The following is a 20004-nucleotide window of genomic DNA, read 5'->3' on the forward strand; positions in this document are numbered from 1 at the left end:
ACGCATTTCACTCACACTTCACTCATGTTCAACTGCCATTTCACTCACATTTCACTCACATTTCACTCACGTTTCACTCGCATTTCACCGATTTCACATTTCACGCATTTCACTCACTCTTCACTCATATTCAACTAACATTTCACTCATATTTCACTCACATTTCAATCACATTTCACTGATTTAAAATTTTACTCATTTCACTCACACTTCACTCATATTCAACTACCATTTCAATCACATTTCATGATTTCAAATTTTACGCATTTCACTCATACTTCACTCATATTCAACTAACATTTCAATCACATTTCACTCACGTTTCACTCACATTTCACTGATTTCAAATTTTGCGCATTTCACTCACACTTCACTCATATTCAACTACCATTTCACTCACATTTCACTGATGTCAAATTTCACGCATTTCACTCACATTTCACTCATATTCAACTAATAGTTCACTCACATTTCACTCAAGTTTCACTCACATTTCACTGATTTTAAATTTCACTCACACTTCACTCACATTTCACTCAACATTTCACTCACGTTTCAATCAACTCACATTTTAGTCACATTCCACTAACATTTCACTCAAGATTTCACTCACATTCCACTAACATTTCACTCACACTTCACTCACATTTCCCTCACATTTCAGTCACATTTTACTCACGTTTCACTCACATTTCACTCACATTTCACTAACGTTTCACTTTCATTCCACTAATATTTCACTCACCCTTCACTCAACATTTCACTCACGTTTCACTAACATTTCACTAATATTTCACTCACGTTTCACTCACATTTCACTTGCTCTTCACTCATATTCAACTAACATTTCACTCACATTTCAATCACACTTCACTTAACATTTCCCTAACGTCAACGAGGAAAACGTGCTTGAAGCGAAGAAAATGAAGATGTAAACGATCGTTTGCAATGCAAACCAGAACGCCCTTTTAAAGACTATCGACAGCAAGCGAAACGTTTTAGACACCTGTCAGATATCACAAATCCTTTCTTTTGCTCACCAAACAACTGCAGTGCCAATTGGAAGAAGAATCAATTTCAGTAAAATATCTGATGTTGGTCCATCCTTCCCGAACCTGTCATGCTCTTCCTTGGTTTCCAGTGTTCTGCGAGGTCAATATGGTCGGCGTTGTCTAAAAAACTTGTGCACGTAAGCTGCTGCATAAAATGCTGTAATATTTTAATATTTTCATTTTTATATTTTAGGTATGCTTGTTCCAAAGGTTTGATTTTAAGAGAAGTTTTCATTTAACTTTTCGGTATTGGTTTGTCTTAATATGTGCGCACATATTGAATCGAACCCCGGTGTCCCGCGTGACAGGCGGGGATACTGACCACTATAATAACGAAAGATGTAAAAGGCGAGAATACCTATATTTTCTACAGTTATTGCGCGTTATTAATGATAGAAGAAAGAAAGTTAAATTCTTACATCTTAAACGTCACATTTTGAAGTTGATTTATCATATTAACTCTATGTATATTTTTGTTAAAAATTATTAATGAATATTTGTATTTCCTAATCAACCCCAGTTTACTCAATAGGGGATTTCGCGTTGTTTTGCACAATGTGCGCAAAAATGTGTACAAGAAAATGTGCGCAAAAATAAAATGTACATTTTAAAATACTTTTAAAACTGTGCGCATATTTTGGAATACTTTTAAAAATGTGCGTACATTTTTACGTAGGAGTTGTTGGGAGTTGGAGTTGTGCCATTACCATTTTTAAATGTGCGCACATTGTGAAAAAAGTGCGATCATTTTTGAAGGCATTTTAAATTTGCGCACATTTTCGCATAAGCCTACACATTTTTGCGCACATAGTGCAAAAAAACTTCGCATCTCTGTCTCTGTTTACTGCATGTCAGATGATAGAATTATCCAACATAAAACGTAAAACTATACTGACAAAAAAATTAAATCACATTTAAAAATCAGTGATTTGTCTGTCTTTCAAAAAAACACGTAACACATGTTTATTTATTAAATTAGTTTTTCGCCGATTCTTCCCGTCGCTTTTTTTGTGTTGTCTAGTTGAAATCCATTTTTATTTCATTCTTATTGGTGTTTTTATTTGCTTGTTATGCTTTTGCTGCATTTATATTGCAAAACTGCTTATACGGTTATCTCCAAGTCCCAGTCAAGTCATTCGTTAAATAACTTAATCCCAAGTCAAGTCTTTTTGAATAAATAACGAGTCATGTTCTAGTTCAAATCATGAGTTGACCAAGTCAAATCTCAGTCAAGTTATACTTAGAACAAGTCAATTTCAAATCAATAAAACGGAAAACTAATAAAACCGGTCAACTCTTCCGATAATGAGCATTAACTCAAGTAAAAAAAACACAACATATAACAAGCAATTTGTTTTCAAAAATTAATATAAATAAAGTTTATAAAAAAAAGTGCTTAGGCTAATGAAAAACTTAATTTCAACCGTCATTTCCAAATATTTCAAAAGACTTTAGTCAAGTCAAGTCATTTTGCCCAAAAGACCTAAGTAAAGTCATTTGAAAACAGTGACTTCAGTGCACTTTAGCCAATCATTGACTTAAGTCATTACAGCACTGGTTATCTCTTATAAACGGATGTATGAATCGGTTTAAGAACTTTTGTTTTAGTAAATGGCAACGTAAACTGATATCGTACATCACATTTAATTTCAAACCACCTAGAACGCAGTCTGCTAAACTAAGGTTCTTCAGATTAAAAACTTTTAAACCTATAAGTCACGGCGATAATATTTGTTTTAGTTAGATTACGTCACTACAGTCCCAGTCAAGTACTAGTGACGCAAGTACATCAAACTTCATCTCACAGGATTGCCATCACATTTAATATTTAACTTCTGAAAATAGTGAACACGTTTCTTTCGAACCAAAATTTGCAAAGCAAACGCAAAACAAATTCACAATTTATATTACATTTAATAATCGTCTTAAATAACCCAATTTTATTAAGGTCTGGAATTGAACCATCTAAAAAAGTCTAAACATAAGTTAAAAAAGATAAATGACTTGAGTCTAAGTCAAGTCATTTATCTAACTAATTGATTTCAGACAAGCCAAGTCATTGACTAAAGGACTGCAACACTCGTAGGCCTACTATTTTCGAACGCGGCTGTAATTCCTTGTCGTTCTATTTAGTAGGCCACTAGAACGTTTTAACGTTATTCTATAATAAAGAGCCTTAGGCTAACCAACAGTGAACCCAAAAAATTCCAACAAAATTTTCCAGTGAGTTTGCTTGGTTGAGCAAAGACATTTGGTATCGGATGGCGACACCTTTCGTCCATGATATCGGGTATGAGAATACAATATCGTGTATCAGACATTCTTAAATAGTTCAAACTTAAATTATAAAAAATTGAATTACTAAACCTGGTAAATACCCATGTAATACTAAAAAATAAATCCTATACAACTTCAACAAATATTAAATAACAGGCCTATTAATAAAAAAAGTATACTTTGGAGCATAATGGTTGGAGTAAGACGTACGTTATACTTGTTAATATACGCCTAATTTCTTTAGATTGATATATCGTAAAATACCTTTCCAATCAACTTCAACAACTCTTGAACAACAGGCCTTTTTAAAAAAAAAGATTAAACTATTAATAAGGCCTACGCCGAATTGTTTAGATTAATATATCCTCAACCATATCTCCATACAATCTTCAACAAATGTTCAATATTAGGTCTAGCCTACTGTTAAAAAACTAATAAATACAGTCTATGCATAATTTATTTAGATTAATATATCGTAAACAATACCTCCTGCCAAAGTATTGCTATAAATGTATACCATCAGGGGCTTTAAACCATAGGCATGGTTTGGTACTACCCGATGGCATGTCGTGGTTATAAACGCAATGTCTTGATTTAGAAAACGTCTCATGTAGTACAACCTACTCCTTGGGTGTGTGAGGAATATGTTAATACATCATGACGATATAGAATAGATGTACTATCACTCAAAATAGCTTTTGTTTGAAGTTCTACGTATGTTTCGCAATGGTAACAAAATAGACCACGCTTGTATATTCCAATTCCATCACACATATTTCTTGGCATTAGTCTCACGAGTGAATCAATAGATAGCGCGAAAGCACACAACATAAAGACGATTTGATAACAGAACTCACGCAATACAACGATAACAATATAACGACAAAATGGTTGCATCAGATTTCGCACAGTACGTTAAGCTAAATTCCGCTTACAGACACTTGAACAAAAATAATAGTCGTACAACATGAAAACTGCTCGTTCGTCGCAACTTGAACATGGAAAATTCAAATTAAAAAAAAACGTCCTGATTTTTATAAAATGAAAGTACATGGCGTGTTCGTGATGAACTTTGGCAGTGGCACTTGGTAAGCTTATCAAAATACAGAACCGTCGCCGTACGGCGTTAAACTTTGTCGGTCGTCGTTTGGATTGATAGGTCTGTAACCTTGACTACGGCTGTTCTTTGGTTTTCGCGACCTGCGAAAATAATTATCACTTAAACAGCTGACGGTTTGCAAGACGAAACTTTTTTGCCGGTTGCACACTTCTTACCATTTGCAAAGACGACAAACTTCCCCCCTCCCTTTTCCATGTCGGCCTGACTAAAATATTTCGTGTTCAACAAGCCAAATGACACATCACTAATGACACATTACCAATGTATTCAATGTATGGCAAAATATTACCACCATAAACCAGTATTTAGCATGGACTACCGTCTAAATCTAAATTATGGGGGTTGAAAACGAATTTTTAGTACATATACAACTGCAAAATTCTACTAAGGTCTTGGAACCTAACCGTTTGGGGTATTTTTTTTTTGAATTGGCATTGATGATGCCGATTTGATCTTTAGTGTAATATATTTCTGTTTTACTGTGTATCGCTCCATTTAAAGAATAGGTTAAATCTACCAATTAGGGTAATTATAGGACACGGTTAATCTACCAATAAAATACATTTGACTTTGAAACAATAAAAAATAAAGTTTGTTTATAAGTTCAGTTACATTATGATGTATCGGTTCAACGTTTCGAAAAGTAGATTAGTTAACAACTTACCGACACACGTAAATGATGATGGCAAGCCAGGTTATTATAAGGATGCTCATTACAACAACCAATATGACACCTAGGTAGTGGTTTCGCATGTAATCTACAAACAAAAGCGAAGTTAGATATATTTTTACCCGGAATTTTTTGGAACTCGGGCATGTTACCACGTATTAAACCTACCGGGATTTTAACATAAAACCAATAAAAATACAAAATATCATAACCACCAGGATTTTAACATAAAACCAATAAAAATCGAAAATAAAAAAATATCATAATCACAGTCTGAATCGCAACGCAGTTCACAAAAAAACTGCTATTTATGAATATTTACCGTAAACTCCAGAGCCTACGTCGCCCGTTTTGTGCGATTCATTGAAATCCTTTGGTGCCAGGTTTGATGTCAACTTTATTAACTCGGTAAAAGGACAGGTCAAAGCGCACCCGATAAGGCTGATTGGAATCGGCTTCGCTGTGGAATTTCTAAATAGTATACAGTGTAAACAAGTAACTAAGGAATCCGTTTTTAGACGAGTGTATACATGAGCAAAGAACTTTCACCACAAGTAATCAACTTTTTCCGTTATGACAACATCGGATTTCAGGGCAATTTTAAGGGACCCTACTTGTAGAATGCTTTCACATAATAGGAATCCAAATTTTCTGCAGGGCCGTCGTCTTTGTACAGCTCCATTATGACGCATGCTGCAAAGGGCGGACTGAGCCAATTAAAAGCTTTAAGGGTGACGAGCAAAGAGCTGACTGTAGTGTCATGCTGCAGGCAAAAGTAAAAGTGGCTTGCAAACGTTTTTTAAATTTACTCAAAAAATTTTGCAAACTTACTGCTGAGTAGCCGATAAAGTCAAACGTTGTTCTGTTTGCTATTTTGTCTTTCATGTTTTTAATTATCTTTAAGACTAGCGGACCTGCAAAATAGTTAAAGGCATAATTTTTCAAGGATTCACACAATAAACGCAAATTAGTACAAGATTGACCTGCAGTATAAGGAGCCAATTCGACCCGGTTTTGAAAATCAATGCCGCCATATCTGATGCCCATATCTAGACCAGCGAATTGTTGCAATTTGAACAAAACGTCTGCATTAGCCCAGTTTGGAAGCTTCAAACCTTTGGCTTTCTGCAAAACAAACGGGAAGCATAATACAACTGCATTTTTAGAGTATGGTGTAGGCAGCACACTAAAATACCTAAAATGTTGTGTGGCTTACTATAAAGTACAAGTCAATGGATAACAGACACATGAGCAAAATCAAAGACAGCCTACAGCAGAACGAACGTTTTTATAATTCAACGAAAAAATTGCGAATTACAATTCCTTCTCATTGACGTTTTACGGCCCTCCCAAAATATTTAAGCCGGAAAAGTGCACTTTTTAACTATAGCTGATCAGAGAACATTGCGAGGGTTTAATAGCATTATAGGAAAATGAAAACAGTTCAAGGGTTTTAAGAGTGTGGATAGTCTCCCTTTACGCTTTGGCAGTTATGTTGAAGCTACTATTGTTTGTTTTGAGCGCGCAAATCGCCTGGAAGTATAGAAATTGTTAAAAAAATATTTCAAAATATGTCTATAAGGGATTAAACGTAACGTAGATTTAATAAAATAAAATGTTAAGCATAGTTCATAAAGTTACAACTAGATTACTAACTAATTGCATAAGATCAAAATGCCTAACGCATATCATCAAAAGGCCTAACAAAATGTGTAGGTAATTTTAGCAACTCCTACTAAAGTGCACCACGAAAAAACCCACCGGGTCTTTGTCAAAACCTCCGGCGACTCTGCGGCACACCTGACATGAACACACCGGTTGCGAAGCACTGGAGTGGATAAGCAACATTTACGCAAGTATGCCCTAAGCCAGGGTTGGGCAAACTGAGGCTCGCGAGCCACATGCGACTCTCCGGCATGTTTTTTGTGGCTCTTCTAGTTGAATCGTAAAATTTCAAAAAAAATGTAAAGGTTACCAAGAGTACCGTTTATAAACGTTTTCTTGTTTTTCTTTTCTTTATTTAGGCCAGCATTTCGTTTATGGTGTAACACTAGACATACAATCCGAAGATTTAGTTAACAAAAGACTGAGATTAATAAATATTGTGCGTGTTATTTTGCTATTGTCGTTATTTTTGTGTTGATTATTACCGTTTTGTTATATTACAATTCTGTTATTATTGCGGCTGGCCTTGCATTATTTACCGTGTTTGTATTGAAACAATTTTGTGGCTCTATGGTGCTTGTATTTTCTGCAAATGGCTCTTCCATTGAATATATTTTCCCACCCCTGCCCTAAGTACTATTTTATTTCTGTTTTCTTTATATCTTGACTTGTTGTTAATCAAGTGTCAAGATCAACTTGAGAGTTTTCGTCTGAAAGGTTTTGTTTTATAACTTTTTACCTAATCCATATTGCTTTTACTTGTTTTGACTTTCATTAATTTTATTATTTCATTTAGAACTTTGCTGTTTAATTTATTGTACTTACAGAAACTGATGATGTCAGGCAATATATATATTATGGGATTATTTACAAAAGTCTAATCCCGTATTTCACTCGGGTATTTGAACGTTTTATTTTTTACATAATGGTTAGCGGAGCAGTGATCGACAAGCAAAAACCTGCTGCAAATGGTTACGCATTACATAACGATACACCCTATATACATATATACTGTATACTTTTTAAGTAATGAATTTTGTCAAAGGGATAACTAATCAGTAATAAAATATATAAGTTAATTCACTGACCTCACATGCCAATGGATCTTGTACGTTCCAGCTAGTGTAAATAGTCATGTTTTCTTTTGATCCTGTCCAGGTTTTAAGTTTACTGAGAAAATCCTGGTTTAAAAATTAACACATTTTTTTGGAAGAATTTGTAACACCAAAATGATTTTGGTTTAACCACAGACAGTTATTTGTCTTTTTATTAACTATAAAACTAATTAGTAAATATTTTTTACAATTTGTAGAACATTATAAGTTAAATTTAAGCACGCATATTTCAAAATTAAATAGTAATTTTTTAATAATATATAAAAATAACAGTTTACTTGATTGTCTTTATCTAGTTGGGCATAAGCTTTAGAGGTTAAAATCTTATCCACAATCCTTTTGTATTCATTGCTTCTGGTGCCAGACAATGCAAGAAGCTGTAGATTGACAAAACTGAATCAATTGGAACATGCAAAATATCCTAAATGCTGTTACTAAGTATTGTACTTTTTAAAGTAATTTGGTTGTTTTAATATATTGAACTGCTATGATTGGACTTGGCATAGCCTTGACACAAAAGTTTATGTTTATGCTTAACAACGACTTGATTACTATTTAAAAATCTGCAACCCCTTCATTTTTGCCGGTTAAATTACTTTAGATGCATTTGAAACTTTGTAGCAAATCATTTACCTCATCATATTTTTCTGGCACTGTATGAACAGGCAGAGGCTGCCAATTCGTTGCTGATCCGTTCCACATTTTATAACCATTAGGGGGAAACAGGCCCGCCATGTTGCATTCAGCACTCATTAATGTTCGGTCCACATCGGTGCTACGAACATACACCTAAAAGTAGTTGTTACTATATGTTAGATCCTGTGTTGTCTTTGTCTAAACTGGTCACATTATTTAAGCTGACATGGTTAAGTATAAAGTAATTACAGTTTGCCTTTTTTTATTATGTTTAATCTCTTATAAAAAATAGCCAATATAGCGTGTCGAATGTATTGACAAATCTTAATTTTATATTTGTAATTATCAAGAGAGCCGGTAGTTTTATAAAGAAAAAATATTATTTTATGATCAAGCTGCTAAGAGATACAGCATGTCAAGATGTTGAAGTACGAGAAAAAAATGTAATGATTAACAAAATTGTAAGCCCTTCAAAACATTTTTTTCAGACTGTTGACTTCCAAAGGTCAACCAAGAAACAGCTGTATCAATTTTTAACAAAGTACCAGCATTACACAATTAGCATGAACATCCTTAGCTAAAAAGGATGCTGTCTTCTTTACTTTTTATTAATGCCCTACATCCTGTATTAGGAAATGAATATTTTAAAGGCTATATAGACATCTGGAATGGGAAATGGGATCAACTAAGCAATTTTTCTTCAATAGTAGTTTTTACAATAAATAAGTGAAGTGCAGTTAAACAATATAAAACTGTAAACTTTTTGACAATAGTCACCAAGCATTCAATACAAAGTCAGAACTTTGTTCTCTTATACGTTTTTATATATATATATAGACTGAACCTGTTTTCGAGAATACATGGTATCAAGCAGAATTTCTCCATAATTCCTTCTGAAATACTGCCCCAAGTTGTAATGTTGCCTCATCCCAACCTTTATGAAAATACATTGGGTAAAACGCTAACATTACAAGCTTTTGCAACACGGACCTACCAAACATAAACTATGTATGAAAACACGCAGAAATATAAATGAAAGTTCTCTTGGTTGAAAACAACAGAGAGGCATGCTGACATTTTTAGTGTCATTTTATTAAGTAAGTGCTGATTGGTAGACATTCACCTGACAGACAAATGCAAATTTTAATTCAATATTAACCCTGTAATATGTCATTAGTTATGTTGTGATAACATTATTAACAATGCTGATTCACAGAAATTGATAAATATATGCTATGTCTCACAAATTACCAAAAAGCAAAAGTACCTGTGTTAACTGGCCTGGCCCATCCGGCCAAATGTTTTGGTTGTTGTATGGATCTGATGGAAAGCTATGTAGTGATGATCGTGCACCATGTCTCCAAAGCTAAAATAAAATGAATCAGTAATCTATTAGTACTATTATACATTGTACAAGGCAATTCTAAATGTGGAGGTGATAATATTCAATATGAAAGTCTAAACAACATTTAACCAATTGTAGTTATAAGAATAGATCTGACATGGCTCTTCTTAATTGACAAATACATTGTCATAATATTAACTTTTATTTTACTAAAGAAAGATTAAACCGACTGGGCAACATCTGACATAAAATCTAGCCAGGAACACTGGAATCTTGGATCACACGAAACAACTTCAAAATACAACTAACTTATTAAACTAAGGGAATTTTAACTTCATACAAGTTATTTTATTATTAGCATATGCTAATTTTGTAATGTTCACTTGAATTACGAAAATTACATCAGAATGGTATGCTGTACTATTATCCTATATTATCTGTTATCGGTTTGGAATAAAATTTTATGGTAGGGACATGCATATTATATACTTACCGCATTCACAAACACTAGTTGCATACAACTACATTCCGTCAGTATAGTGACAAACACAATAAGAAAAACATAAAAACTCATTATCCTAAAAATATATATTGTACAAAATCTGAAAACAAAATAAATACAGTTTTAAAAAAGAAATTGTAGCAATGAGTTTTCCAAATTTAAGGGGGGGCAGTGAAAGGTATTTAAAATGTAAGAGTGCAAAAACAAACACACAAAAAACTATTTATAATTCAGTTCGTGTCCAATCAAAACTTTGAAAACCTTTCTCAAATTCAAGTGCCAACTTCATCTGTTCATTAAACCGAAGTTCATGCGGTTTTCTCCATAAACCAGGTTCTGCATCAAGCATGCCACCCAAAATTTCACGACCAAAGTAAGAAGGAAATCTATCTTCATCTTCAATAACGTGAGCAAAACCCCCATCAAGTCCAAAATCCACTGCAAAGTAGGGTAGTCCAGTTGGCAATTTGCTTCGAACACTTGAGCCGCGCGTATCTACAAGCTTCTTGTTCTGAGACCATTCACTCTCGCATTCCTGGATTGCCTTTTTGAAATAAATAGGTGCCATGTCACCCAGTTCCTTTGGAAGAGGTACACATTCAACACTAAAGTGAAAAGACTTCCGCAGGTAAATACATGTTTGCAGGAACACGCAATCGTCGCCGCGTTTTATGAACATGTTGCGCAGCGCTTGCATAAACTTTCTTATTTCCGCCCAAATATCCTCATCCAAAGCAGTTCCAGTTGAACAGTGGTGCATTGGTACAATCATGCAATGACCAGGCTGCAAAGGTCTATGTGAAGGTAGCCTTAAGTAAGCCACTCTACCAATTGAAATAATAAGATGCTTTGGATTCTCAGAATTGCCAAAGCATAGTCTACATTTCTCCAGGCGTCTCTGGAGCTTTTGGTGGTTGCTGATGGCCTTTTTCTCCTGTCTTGATTCTTCTTGTGTGACTGAATTGCCACGACCAGCCTGTGATTCAAACATATCGTCCAGCGTGAAATTCTCACCATCAGCTCCACGAAACATCTTTGAACTGAGACGGCTGAGGGAAGCAGATTGATCCTCGGCTGCTCCACTTTTCTCACGCTCCACCAAATCCCGCAGAGAATATCTGTCATCATCAGCAAAGTACCTTTCACGCTCACCATCTGCATTGTGAACCTTGACAAGCTTTTTCTTTAGTTTCTTAGTGGAATCAAGGGGATTTTTAGTCTTTTTTATTGGCCAGGACTGGCCAGTATTTGTGGTTCTGGTCAGGACAACAGTTTCATCTTCGGAGGCAGATGTAGAGGAGTTTCTTTCAGAGTTGGCTTTATTCGCTAAACTTTCTTCAGCAATTTTATGTTGCTCCTGTTCCATCTTTCTGGAAGTTTCTAATTTCCGTTTAAGCTTATCAGCCAGTTCTGTTCTGCCCATTAATTCAGCTTTAATAATTTTGGCACTGATTGTGTTTTTTTCTTGTTCTGTTAAGACAGCCATTTTTGATGGCTCAACTAAAGTGGTTTGGTCAGTAACAAGTTCTTTCTCCACTTTATTTGTGGGCAAATTTGATGAGGTTGTTTTACTTTGCTCTAATTCCACTGTTTTAACAGCCTCCTTATTTTTTATTATTTTGTGAGAGTCATTTGTATTTGTTGGTGCGTGTTTTTTTCTCCAGCCAGACTCCTCCTTGTTCCTTTTATGCTGATAAGCATTTCTTGATCTTACATTATCTTCATCGTCTTCATTAGGTTTTTTAAATCTTCTTGATATGGTTTTGTCATTCCGATTGCATTTACTTTCAGGAAATCTGCTTTTATTTTTGGATGTTTTACCTTCAGCCTTGTCCAGCATATCCTCAAACTTTTGCCAGGAACCATATCTTTCCGCAGCAATAACTTCAATATTTTTGCCTGTTTCTTTGCTTTGTTCCTCCATTCGTTTCAGGGATCTTCTAAGCCAAGAAGCGTCCATTGACATAGAAGGGCTCTGCGATTCAGTAGGTAGGCCAGTTCCCCCGGATTTCCAAAATGGGTTAAGTTCTTTTTCACTTTGACCCAACTGTTCAATTGTGGATGGTCTTTTAGCTGAATTCATCTTTTCCTTTTGTTTATTTCGCCCCTCTTTAATTTCGGTAGCTGATACAGTTTTAATGCCGCTAAGAAAATCCTCCTGCATCCAGACATGTGAATCTGGCAGAGCATCTTTTTTTACATAAGAGGACTTTGGCTTCGCCTCCACCCAATTACACTCATCATCAGAGTTTTCACTGCTACTGCTACTCGATGAATATTCCTTCTTTTTGCGCTTTTGTTTTTTTGTTTTCTTGTTTTTATGTTTGGAACTGCGTTTGCTTGACTCACTGTCAAGTCTTTTGTTTAGTGATGGAAGCATCCATTTATCTTGTCCAGTGTCCTTTTTGTACTGTTTGAACTTTTCCTTTTCTTCATACCTTGCTCTTTCCACTTGCAGAACCTCATCCTGTTGTCTTTTTTTAAAAGCCCTTGACTTGTTAAGTTCAGTTGTACTTACAAAGCTAGCCATATTTCACCTAAAACAAATTCTTTATCAATTACATAGCACAGCAACAGCAAAAGCACACATTTAACGCAAGACATTTGATGAATTAAATCCAACATTAATTAACATATATCTCTAAACAATTGCTTAAGCAACATTAGGGATGTGCCACAATTTCAAAATTTGGTTAATATGTGGTCACTAAGCCAATGTATCACATAGATACATAAAAAAACTAATTACCTCAAACAGTCAATAATAATTATGCACTGCAGCAACACAGTCAAAATGTCAGCATAGATGAACAATATTGAAGTTATGTTTTTCATTTAAAGTATGAAAGGGACAATGGCTTTTCTCGACCTTGGATATTTTCCAAATTCTCTTTTGTAATTTCGGTGTTTTGCCAAAGCCCAAATAGCCATTTGTCCAAAACCAACTGTGGCAAATAAAAACCCAACCAGTGTTTGGGTCATAATTGAAAAGGCAATCCAAGAACCAACTTCATAGGTGTAATTAGGACACGAGACAAAGTTAAAAAGTAAGGTAAATGGGTTAGTATTGGGAATGGGTACTTTTCTTTCTGTGGTGCCACTTGCTCTAAGAGAGCGAAATGCCAAATGAATAGAAAGGTTGCCTAATTCACAAAAAATAAACATAAACAGACCGGCATAAATTTGAGCATCACCATAAGTTGCTGGAGTATACAATGGGTGATTCACATAATAAGCTGCCCAGGCAGCAAATGTCCAGTAGTAGGAACAATTTCTAAACAAATTTTTCAAGGGCATAGTACCATGAGAAAACCTATGCACAAATTTTGTTTCTAGGTCACGCTTGATGTAATGAAAGCTGTGACAAATAGCAGCAATGTATACTACATTATGGGGACTTGTAGTAAAAGCATATTTTGATCCATATATGAAAGGCAAACGAAAATAAAAGAGCAAGTAGACAAATAGAGGGCCTGTGTATTCACAATAAAATACAGTTGACCAGCCAACTTGAGGACCAAGATCCTTGAAGTAGAGAACACCTTCTGAACCAAGATTGAGTTCTCCTAGGGTTGTTGTATTGGAAATCAACTTTCCCCTCGGTTCAATGCGAAATGCCTGCCTGTCCTTGTAGTACTGAGAAAATTTTTGTTGAAACATTTCTTTTAGGCCGGCAATGGTTGTACTTGGAGAAATGCGCTCCATTGTACACAGTTTTTTCTTTCTGCCATCGAGAATTTGAAGCTCCATGTTTAATTTACTGTATTTAACTGAGAACAGTTCTATTGAGCTGAGGACAAATCATCAAAAATATAATATTGAAAGAGGTTACGGTAGTATAATTGGACAAAACCTGCAATGGGCGCTGGTCTAGAAACCTACCACATTTTTGTTTGGTCCTTTATATTGACAATGGCAACATTTTGGTTGGGGTGCGAGTTAGTTTTTGCGTTCGGTTGGGTCAAGTATTATTATTGCAGTTATTCTCCCCTATTAATTTCGGGCAATTTCCTTTTTGATAACTCGTTTCGTTACTTCAAAAAAAGTACCAAAACTCTAGACCAGCGCCTGTACTTTAGAAGTACGGCAAAAACAGTGGTATTCTCGACATGAGCTTATTTAGCGCTAGTCCTACCACAACCCAAACACTAACTATCACCATGACACAAATATTGTGCGTTAATTTCATACCTGTGGTAGGATTCTAGATCAGCGACGTTTATTTACTTTTTTAGCCTTTAGGTAGTACATACATGCGTTCATAATATGAACTTCATATCAATCTTATTTTACAAATAAATAAAATGCTGTAAAAACCATAGTTGCCATTTTTTTCTCACAGCAATCATCTAGATTTACCAAAAAAATAATTTAAAAACATCTAGATTTTTATGGAGAAATCTAAAAAAATAATCTAAAGAGATTTTTGAAAATATTTAATACTTTTGGACAAAAAATCAACATTAAAAGCTTAATCAACGCCTGAGGCGTTGGCTTAATGCCGTATAAAGTTGCATAAAGGGACTTGCTTGATGCTTTAGATTTAAGATTTCTGCTTTATGAAACATTTTACTGAACATGACGAGTTACTGAAATTTCGATTTTATATCTCATTATTTTTTTTTCAATTTGCAAAAAACAACTTTTGAAATTACTGAAATATTTATCGTCAATAGCGAATCTGTCACTAATTTAGATTATACAATATTTATTTAAAATAATCTAAATCAACATCTAACATCTAGATCGGTCATGTTCAAATGGCGGATCGCGATCCGGTTCCGGATCTTTTTAGCGTTTTATGCGGATCTTCTAATGTAGTCTTAAAGAACAACTTTCTACAGTGTTTTTAAGGGAATACCAATTGTCAGTATTAATGAATTTTGTAAAAAATCAAGCATAGAACGAGGCTCCCAAATGCTAATCTTTGTAAGCGTTTAAGGATATCAGTCAGCGACAGAAAGCCCCAATTTGATGCTTTTGTAAGACCAAAACTCTAAAACAGGGGTTGGCAACCTACGACCCGCGGGCCGGAGAGGAGGGGTCGTGACTTTTTATTGACACCCTGTCAGTGTCACCAAATCAATGACACCTGGCACCGATTTGATGACACCCTCTCACCAATTCCGTGACACCTGTCACCGATTCCGTGACACCTGTCACCGACTCCGTGACACCCTGTCACCAAATCACTGACACCCTGTCACCGATTCCGTGACACCCTGTCACGTATTTGGTGACACCCTGTCACCGATTAGGTGACACCCTGTCACGAATTTGGTGACACCCTGTCACCGATTCGTGACACCCTGTCATGGATTTGGTGACACCCTGTCACCGATGCGTGATACCCTGTCATGGATGTGCCTGTCACTCATTTTTTTTAATCTGGAAAAGGTTTGCTATGGTCAAAGCGCACTTTTATTAGGTTAAAAACATTTTTAATTGTGGATTTCCATAACTGATAAATTATACTGTTCAAATTAATACTTTTTGATTGTACAAGATTTTCAGCCCGATAATAGGTACCTAGCCTTCTTCTAAACCAGCGGCTGGAAACTTAACAACATAACTCATAAATTGTATAATTTTTTTTCCATTAACTGCATTAAAATCCTATTAAATGTATACCCGGTAGTGATAAGCGTTACAGACTAATTTTTGTTTGATTTATAAAAAAAGTAATTATTAAAAGCACTCTGTATGTTATTTGAATTGCCTGTTATGATATGGTTAAGTTTATTAGTAATTTGGAACACTTTAATTTTAAGCAGTTGTTATTTGTACCAAAATGATTGCTGCTTGTCACACATTACTGCCCCTAAATACACAGGACATTAGACATGCCTTAAAAGTTTTATCAAACAGTGTTTATAACTGTTTTGCAAAATGACAATAATTCACTCGCAGAACACACCAAAAAAAACTATTCTTCCTGGATTCTTTCAGTTGACATTCAACACATCGTTTTATTATATTTTATTACAAAGCAAGGGATGCCAAAAAAGGTTGACAGTCGCACAACGAAATAAATACGGACTAGTTTTGGCCACACATTGAGTTTTTTACTGCTACACACACGTAATTTTCACATCATACAACAAAAACCAAACAAACATACTACCATAGGAAATTAAGCAGCATACATACACTGGGTAAAATTGCTAAAAAAATACTTGTTAACATGTTGTGTGATTTTTAAAGTGCATGAAACAGGAATCCTCAATTATTTTAACACTGTTAATTAAAATATAAGTGAGTAAGGCTGAATCCCCCACCGGTTAGACAAAAACGCTTTGAAGCAGACTGATCGAGACTAATGAGATGGAACGCTATTTCTTTTTTTATCGCGTTACCACCGACCAGATTTGCAGCAGACAGACACGACTAAACGCATTTTTAGCGAGATAGTGCGTGCACTACTTTTTGCCGTGACTAAAGATACTCTTTGATAGAAACCACCATTTTTTTACGGGTTTTGGTAGGTTTTATGTTCGGAATGTTATTTTAAAAGGTTTAGCAAGTATTTTTGTGAAAATATATTCCTGGAACGCCTGAAAAGCCTTTTAATTCGAATCTTTCTTTTCTATGTCTGATTTTACCAGCTTGACTAGTTTAAAAAAACAATTTTTATGACATCCTTGTGTAATTTTGAAACTTATCTTCATGTTTCAATAAAGTACAAAAAGTGTATGAAAATAACCCTATTTATACCTTTTTTCACAAATAGGGTGTACCCGCACTTGTGTTGCCGTATGAACGGCTTGTTAAGTTTCCAAATACATATTTCTGCCGAAACTTCCATTTAATTTGCCTCCGCCATGATCATGACTGAATTATATCGCCTAGCTTTGTCGAGTTTAAGTTTCGCGCGCTTTGTCGGTGGGGATTAGACAGAGTCACTTTCATACACGACGCGACAAGTCAACAGTCAGACATGTTTCGTCGCGTCGTGTCTGAATATTGAATATGTCTTCATACTGATGCAAATATTTCACAAACAATATTATACTAAATGAAGGACTTGTTCAACTTTTACTGTAACCAAATATGTTTTAGGGCGTGTACTGTGTAAAACAGACAAAGTTTACCAATTAGCCATACTGCTGCTTTTGTCAATATGATTTAATTGCTTATTCACCTTTTGTATGTTGGCATACCTTATAAAAATAAACTAGAAAACTATTAGGTTGGTTGTGTTAATTAACTGAGGGGCAAAATGGGCCAACACTGCGCTGCATATAGATAATAAACTTAAAACAGTATTTAATTTTACAGATTGCCAACGATATCAGCTTTTAATTGACGAGGGTTTCATCGACTTCTTCCTTGGCAAGATTCTTTAAAGCCTTCAAGTTTTATAGATTCCTCCATTTCACATAATGCATCAGTTTTAAGCCATTTTTTTCATGTTGTTACACACTGCTAGAATACAAAACTTCAAATTTATAAAATAAATAGAGCCTTTCCTTTTTTGAGTAATTCTGCTATGCCAGGCTTCCAGTAACTGCAATTAACATTTAATACCTGTATTTAGTTTTTTTGGAATGTTGTTTAAAATGTGTATTACAAACAGAAAAAAATAAAACAAAAAACGTCTGTTTGTTTGGCCGCTTGGTTTTATAATTGTGCTTTCTTTATTTGCTGAAAATACAGGGGTATTGTTAGGTTTTAGTTTGTGCTCGACAACAAATTTCAAAGAGTAGTGTACTACAGGAAATTATACATACAGTTGGAAAGTTATAAGCCTTTACACTTCAGGAAAACTATCAGAAAACAAACATATTTTTACCCATAGGTCATAGCAGTATAAATTTGGCAAATTTTTCAGATTTGGGGAAGTCGGTGACAGGGTGTCACGAATCGGTGACAGGGTGTCACGGAATCAGTGACAGGGTGTCACGGAATCAATGACAGGGTGTCACAGAATCGGTGACAAGGTGTCACGGAATCGGTGACAGGGTGTCACCAAATCGATGACACCTGTCACTAAATCGGTGACAGGGTGTCACGAAATTGGTGACAGGTGTCATGGATTTGGTGACACAGACAGGGTGTCAAAAAAAAGTCACGACCCCTGTTGGGGCCGGATGCGCCCCGCCAATGTAATTCATTGACAAACTAGATACGAGTCTTTTTCAAATACTTTTTGACTATTTTAACTACGTAAGTGCGAAAACTTTTCCCACTTCGCGCGAATCATCTTTCTAGGTCCGACTTGTTTACGTTTTGATGCGGTCTTTTGAACTAGATCAGCGCTTCGTTATCGTTAATGGAAAACTTATTCAAAAACATTGGAAATATATTTTTTAACATTTTGTATTTTCGGCAATGTAGTAAAAACTTGCAAGAAATTTAAAAGAAATGCCGGTGCGCCCTCACTTAGAAAGGTTAACAAACACTAAATATTAAAGTTATCGCGTTTACATAAATAAAGCACCATAAAAATTAAAGCGTGTCCAATATGTTTACTATTCGTATTTGGTGGATCATCATGTTGTCAGGTTTGGCTGTGATGGATCATGGCAGAAATCATTTGAACACCCCTGATCTAGATTGTATAATCCTACATCTAGATTCAAACCAAAACATCTAAATCTAGATTGTATAATCCTACATCTAGATTCAAACCAAAACATCTAAATCTAGATTAAAATAATCTAGAATGGCAACTATCACCCGTCCATCCACGGGACTGCTTGAAGGCCGAAGAAGTGAAATTATAAGACGGCTTGAAGCGACCTAAACGAGTCGGATCGGGTGCAACTATGGTATAAACGTTTTGCTAACCACTCAACCGTGACTGACTTTGCCTGAACAAAGAGTTTTTATTCCATGAGTTGAAACTGTGACGTCATTTCGCATATATCCTGTTTTATTTTACTTCGGCCTGGTCACGGTTGAATGCACGACAATAAAACACAAGGTCATCTTGGTGGCTATAGTGACCCAATCAATTTTTTTCACGTGATCTTGTTTCCACTCAACTGTGACGTTACTTTCATATCAAATTTAATAAACTCCCAGTTGGGGAATCGGTATATTCGCTATTCCAGTCACGCAATATTTTCCCTAAAAATTTTTATCGACGCTATGTCTACATAAACGCGCCACAAGCTGGTATTTTAAAACAACATAGCATCGAGAAAGCTTACATTTATGTAATAATTTTAGTATACTTAAAATAAATACAACTTTTTCAGTAGACTAATCCCCACTAAACCTCTGTACGTTAACGATTTTTATCAAAACAGTGTGGTTGACAAATCCTACTTTTTTTATTCAGATACACGCACGTTAAAGCTAGTCCAAGAGGATAGGTTCTACTCCGGACTTGAACATGCCATTTTGAGGTCCTAAGCATTTTAAACTTTGGTGCGTTAAACACATAAACCTCATGTTATCTTAAATTGAATAAGTAAGCTTTACTACTCATACCTTTACAACTAATTGAGAGACAAGTATGATTAATTTCCATGATTTTTTGTTTTGAAAATAGTTTCATACCTACAAATATTAATGAAGGTTAACATTAATTCTTATCAAAGAAAATATTTTTAAACCACTATCGAGGTCTGAAAATTCGGCGATGACAATTTATGTAGTGACCCCTTTCCCTGGT

General features: G+C 35.1%; 3 protein-coding genes across 3 annotated transcripts; all 3 read right to left on the reverse strand.

Moving 5' to 3' along the window:
* Positions 1 to 3975: 3975 nt before the first annotated feature.
* On the reverse strand, positions 3976 to 10568 carry LOC146160198 (prostatic acid phosphatase-like). The gene is made up of 12 exons (XM_083383891.1): positions 10374 to 10568; positions 9803 to 9901; positions 9380 to 9469; positions 8533 to 8688; positions 8178 to 8276; positions 7873 to 7965; positions 6103 to 6244; positions 5951 to 6033; positions 5734 to 5882; positions 5442 to 5590; positions 5114 to 5207; positions 3976 to 4529 (listed from the first exon to the last, which is right to left on the reverse strand). Exons 1-12 carry the CDS (start codon positions 10452 to 10454, stop codon positions 4427 to 4429), a joined length of 1338 nt encoding a protein of 445 aa, XP_083240017.1. The 5' UTR covers positions 10455 to 10568; the 3' UTR covers positions 3976 to 4426.
* LOC146160199 (CWF19-like protein 2) lies at positions 10482 to 12920 on the reverse strand. The gene has a single exon (XM_083383890.1). The coding sequence runs from the start codon at positions 12910 to 12912 to the stop codon at positions 10606 to 10608; it is 2307 nt and encodes a 768-aa protein (XP_083240016.1). The 5' UTR covers positions 12913 to 12920; the 3' UTR covers positions 10482 to 10605.
* LOC146160200 (very-long-chain enoyl-CoA reductase-like) lies at positions 12920 to 14168 on the reverse strand. The gene has a single exon (XM_083383892.1). The coding sequence runs from the start codon at positions 14130 to 14132 to the stop codon at positions 13218 to 13220; it is 915 nt and encodes a 304-aa protein (XP_083240018.1). The 5' UTR covers positions 14133 to 14168; the 3' UTR covers positions 12920 to 13217.
* Between the last annotated feature and the right edge of the window lie 5836 nt (positions 14169 to 20004).

Source organism: Ascidiella aspersa, chromosome 3 (genome assembly GCF_963924565.1).
Source record: "Ascidiella aspersa chromosome 3, kaAscAspe10.2, whole genome shotgun sequence".
Taxonomy (NCBI): domain Eukaryota; kingdom Metazoa; phylum Chordata; class Ascidiacea; order Phlebobranchia; family Ascidiidae; genus Ascidiella; species Ascidiella aspersa.

Coding starts and splice junctions, on each gene's coding strand:
- LOC146160198 (XM_083383891.1), bottom strand. CDS start 10,454: ATGAGTTTTTATGTTTTTCTTATTGTGTTTGTCACTATACTGACGGAA. Junction 7,966..8,177: donor AACTAGATAAAGACAATCAA/GTAAACTGTTAT, acceptor TTTTTAAACCAG/GATTTTCTCAGTAAACTTAA. Junction 5,591..5,733: donor TATGTGAAAGCATTCTACAA/GTAGGGTCCCTT, acceptor TATACTATTTAG/AAATTCCACAGCGAAGCCGA.
- LOC146160199 (XM_083383890.1), bottom strand. CDS start 12,912: ATGGCTAGCTTTGTAAGTACAACTGAACTTAACAAGTCAAGGGCTTTT.
- LOC146160200 (XM_083383892.1), bottom strand. CDS start 14,132: ATGGAGCTTCAAATTCTCGATGGCAGAAAGAAAAAACTGTGTACAATG.